The sequence below is a fragment of the Sinocyclocheilus anshuiensis genome, unplaced genomic scaffold (genome assembly GCF_001515605.1).
Source record: "Sinocyclocheilus anshuiensis isolate Anshui unplaced genomic scaffold, SAMN03320099.WGS_v1.1 scaffold101, whole genome shotgun sequence".
NCBI classification, from domain to species: domain Eukaryota; kingdom Metazoa; phylum Chordata; class Actinopteri; order Cypriniformes; family Cyprinidae; genus Sinocyclocheilus; species Sinocyclocheilus anshuiensis.
In genome coordinates, this window is record NW_015540892.1 from 303,730 (window position 1) to 309,210 (window position 5,481).

A 5,481-nucleotide genomic window follows, 5' to 3' on the forward strand; every position below is an offset into this window, starting at 1 on the left:
TAATAAAATAGATTAAATAGCCTACTGGAGAGATGCACAGACGCAGGTAGGCTAATTCACACAGGCAACTGTCACCTCTCTCTCTCTCTCTCTCTCTCTCTCTCTCTCTCTCTCTCTCGAATAATGAATTCAAGTAGCTAAATGTTATAATTAATTAAATCAAATAAATGTGATCTTACCACACTATTTAATCTCTTTCTGATCTGAAGTGGGCAGAATGCTGAGCTAACGAGCTGTAGCTTCGTGTCAGGTGGTTCTTGCCTTCAAGTCGTGCATTAAAATCGTTCAATGTACAGAAAGCCGTGCATTATCCCTTATGTATTCGCTCTTTAGCAGCAGTTTTTTACAGCAATATTTAAATGACACCCTGGTCATTCTTGGTGTACCCAAAATGGTCCCACACTATCGACAAGCATTTCTCTGGTGGAAATAAAGCTTCGCTGTTTGGTCCCTCTGTCACAGTTAATCTAATGCATGTAGTAGCCTCCGTGCCTCTGATAAGCACGTCATTTTAAGCTGGTGCACCGCTAAGTGTAACTTTTTTTCGTTTTGCGCTAGCTGCAACAGTTCCGTTCCGTGTAACAGAAACACTCGGTTTAGCGGAACCTTTACGATTAATTAACCGTGACGTTTTAAAGCGGTTAATCGCTGCATCCCTAATTACAGTACATAAAATTTCACCACATAAACAGAGTAAGGAGAGATGACTGATAGGATGATGGATGATTTGCAGATCCTGAGTACCTCTGACAAATATCTAATCTTGTAAAATGTGTGGTAAGTATTGCCGCTCTGTAATATACACGGAGTACGTGTGATCACGAATCTCGAATCTCCCCGCATATTAATAACAGCTCCCTCATGCCTGCAATTTATATACAATATAATTACCCAACTATATAATTGTGAGAGAAAGCATTGAAATATATTTTTTCCTTCCATTTATGGGTTCCGTAGTACATGTCATTTCCTTTCCAAACACGGTATTCAGATTCGGGAACATTCATTATTATCATTATATTAACTAGAAAATCGATTTTTGACATTTGTGAATCATTGCGAATCGCTAGAAGACTGAATCGCGATTCATTTGTGAATCAAATTTTTCCCCCTCCCCTAATAAAAAGGGACAATTTTAGTAGACTATTGAATTTTGAAATAGTTAAAGGTACAATATGTACGTTTTCACCGCCAGAGGGCGCGTATTCAAAACAAACAAAGAAACAAAGGCGTAGTTTGATGACGCCGTGACTGAGTGTGAAATCATGGGAGTTGTCATCTTCATCCCCACAGCCGACGCAATCCAACGGGACTCAGGCAGAAATCATGTTTATGGATGAGCTAATGTATTAAAGATTTATTAACATCGTAGTATGAAGCAGAGTGAGGTGGAAAGCGGTCGAAGTGAAACGAGGCCGCTGAAGCAATTGCTAATGAGAGACGAGAGTGACACATGGCTCGAAAGCAGCGGAGCTTTTATTATGCCACACTTTAGCGCTTCCGCTACTTCCGGTCGAGTCAGCAAAATATATAACACTGTTCTAGTGGTTTTTGGATATTTTTTACATATTGCACCTTTAAAGGATTACTGTTAACACAAACAGAAAAAAGAGACATGACTGAAAGCATGTCATAGATATTGATTGAGAGCTGAAGTATGTAATTTCTGCACCACTGTGCAGCAGAACTGTAAAAACAAACACTGCTTTCAAAACAGCTTTCTGAATATGCCACCAGTCAGTCATTGATTGAAGAAAAAAAAAAAACAGGCCCACCCTCAGCTCACCTATGAATGGTTTACTTATAGTTCTCCCTGCACACCAAACTGGGATAGGAGAAAGCATCTAAACACCAAAAAAGTCACATACTTAAAGTTGTTTCAACCTTTTAATATTCTTTTAAAATAAAGTGTTTGATGTAAGTAACATGTCTTTTGCAAGATAACCATTATTTTATTAAGTGAGCCGTGACACAAACACGCCAAATGGGAGAGAACTGTTCAATAGATCCACTGTTTGTGTGTGTGTATTTGCATACTCACATCTGTGTCTGGCCCTTTATCAGCTCCAGGGCATGAGAATGTGACAAATTCATGGCAACGTTTATGGACCACAAAACAGCACACTGACAGAGAGAAAAAGAGAGAGATGTGTTACATTTACAAAATCCCACATAACTGTAAAATACTGGTAGATAAAAAATATATGAGAAAACAGTTCAAACCAAGTGTCCTAAAAATTGTTAACAAACTCTGTTACTCTTCCTGCTCTGTGTGTATATGTGTATTCTATACTGCAGCAGAGCTGAGGAAGATAATGCTAATAAATCAGTAATTTAATAATGTACAAGTGTAAATTAGTGGACTACACTAACACAAAAAAACATACTCAGTGTGAAATCAACACCAGTATCATATTTCAAAGAGAGAAATTATTACATTATATATAACACAATATAGCACAAAAACTGGGGTATGCAGTATATGCGGTGCATAGGGGTGCCGCACTTAGGGGGACGCCATTTTGACGAAATTATTCTGCCGAAAAACGTTTTCAATAAAACGTTATAAATAATCAAGAGCTTAGTTGTTAAAGTTAATGTAATTAAACATTTTTATTTAAATGTTTTTTTTAGCATTTTTAATTAGTTAAAAAATGTTTTTATTATAAACTGAGTATATATCAACCGCTCACCATTCGACACATTGTCACAGATGTGGTCACATGACCAAAATGAAAGGAGGGAAACGTTCTGGGGCGCAGGACAGAAAAGACAAGGGAAATCAAAAACAATGCATTAAAATGAGGACAACAATGTCCAAGTGAACTAACAGAAATTGTTAAGCTTACCCTATTATTTTTTTCATTGTAAGTCATGAAGTCATTCAACATTTAACGTTGTTGTCTAAGAGGACAAAGTGATTAACGTTAATATCAGTTCATTTCTGAGTAGCTCTATTGCTCAAAACAAATAAATAAAAAAAGTCACGACATGTTTGTGAATGGGCGTTTGATTTACATTTAAGAGGAACTGAGAAGATTGTTAAGGATAAAAATTATCCACCTTTCGCAAAAAATTGCCGTTTTGAATTCAAAATAGGTAATTTGTGTGCAAAGACTTTTTTGTGTGTGATTCAATTAGATACGAGTTTTTTGAAAATTCTTGTTACTTCATACTTCAGTACAAAACAATGCTGAACTTTGAAAAAAATGATGTTTTAAATCTTATAATAGTGATTTTATAATTTCTAAATATGAATTCAAACATAAAACGTGAAAAGAGCTATATTATATATATATATTGTAAATCCCTCCAAAATTACCTAATTTTAAAATTACCATACTTTTTTTTTCTTTTTTCACTCTTCACCTTTTTCCCCTATGGTATTGAAAATGGGGGAGGGGTTTAAACCTTTGTCCCTTTTTTCACCCCGATGAGACTGTATCTTTCCATGCACAAGCTAGTTCTTTTGATTTGACATTGATTTGCTGAAAGTTTTCTGCGGGAGTTAGTGTTAGGGGCTAGAATGCAGGGGGGCGCCAACACTGAACTTGCAGTTGCGCCCCTGTCTCTGGAAGGTTCTATTATATCCATTGTACAGAGAAAGACATCACAGACATACCATTGGACATACATGAATGAAAAAAAAAAAAATCTTATATTTATTTATTAAGTTTTTAGAAATGTATTTTTTGTATTCATGTTTGTTTCTCATGTTGGCAATATGACTAAAATCTTACATCAGGATACGAGTCATTTACTGTATTTAATGATAATGTTATTACAATATAATTATTTTTCTGGAATAAAGGGTAGATATGAGACCAATTTGTTAAATTTTCACAGCAAAAACAAACAGCCTAACTGATTTAAATACTAGGTAGCAGGAAGTTCTCAAGCTTACTGAAGACAAGTAGACAGTCTTAATTACTACACTGTAAATGATTTCTGTTGTTTACACAGTATTATACTGTTTATCTCAACGGTTTCTTGCTGTATAAGCTTTGTACAGTGTGCTACTGTAGATTTTGTTGTTTTCACAGTATTATATTGTATTCTCAACAGTTGAGTACTGTGTACACGGTTGACAGTATGTTACTGTAGATTTTCAATGCATTCTGGGAAATTATCAGTTACTGTAAATCTAAATACAGCAGTGCAAATTGACCTGAAAAACACCACACAGAATTTTGCAGGTAAAATTGCTATTCCTATGATTACCAGAAATCTTCAAAATATCTTATATGTTCAAGAAAGCAATTCATACAGGTTTGGAACGACTTGAGGGTGCATAAATGATGACAGAATTCATGGATGAGAGCAGGGAGAGCAGCAATAACCCTCAAAACAAAACCATATGCTGATATCCCCCAACACAAAGTGATAGCAAAATCTCAAAGCCTTATGCAACAAGCATGTTGCCCTTAACCAATGACCAATCAAATATGTTGCTAACTAAAGCCCTCATTATTTCAATCTCCTCACATTCTTTCTTACCTGCCTCAGTCACAGTCACACTGATGGGCCATTAGGGGAGGGCCCTTTGTCTCTCAGGTGTGAATCACTAATATTCATGGCCATTGTCACTCCCTCTCATACGCCTTTCTAACACAAAAATGTCTTACAAAAGTTAATCAATATATAGTTTTTTTGTGAATGATTGAGCAGGATGATTTTCACATCATTTTATAGTAAAAACTCTAGTCTATCACATCCAGTTCTCAAAAGTCTTGTGAACAAATGTTATGTATGAGTTTTATGGCCTTATTTTAATGACTTAAAAATTTTCATTTTTTACTAACCATGCATAAATGTTTTCTCAAAAACACAAACATGTAGGCTATATTCATGCTGCTCGTGTATTATTGTAGCACAGTTTGTGCTGATTACAGTGTAATCAGACTTTAGTCATTAATGTGTATTTAAGATACTGAAAAAAGCACAAATGTCAGGGCATGTCAAAACTTTTCCAGGCCCCAAAACACCCTCGGACCCCAGAGGGTTAAAGGGGACATAACACACACAGTTTTGGCCAATCTCATGTTAATCTTGAGTACCTATAGTGTAGTATTGCATCATTCACATCTCCAAAGAGTCTTCAGTTTTATCAGATTTATAAAAGAAAGATACAGCTTTGCGATTCTCTCTGGAAACAGCCAAGCTCCTGGAGGCGAGCCGTGGGCAAAGCTGAAGAGTCGCGAGCACTTACGGGCCGATTGGCAACTAAACATAGACATTGATGCAGTTTTACAGCAATTCCTAGTCATGACCGGGATCTATTATCGCTGGGACTGCTCCGTCTTTCAGTATCAAACGATGTGCAAATCCAGTGTCAGAATGTATCTTGTTATAAAACTTTCGTCACCGAAATGACGGGAACAAACAAACACGCTTGAGAAACTCCGTTGCTGCCTTGGAAAAACAAATTGCATCCACTGTTCACATAACACTGAATAAGGTTATCTTTTCCTCACATCCAAA

The 5,481-nt window shown here is 36.2% G+C and overlaps 1 protein-coding gene across 1 annotated transcript in view; it reads right to left on the minus strand.

The window, feature by feature from the left end:
* LOC107688876 (protein kinase C alpha type-like) overlaps positions 1–5,481 on the minus strand; it is a 49,784-nt gene that overhangs the window by 38,940 nt on the left and 5,363 nt on the right. The window contains exon 2 of the mRNA XM_016486706.1: positions 2,042–2,124. Coding sequence (XP_016342192.1) covers positions 2,042–2,124 — 83 coding nt within the window. The remainder of the gene's footprint in view (positions 1–2,041; positions 2,125–5,481) is intronic.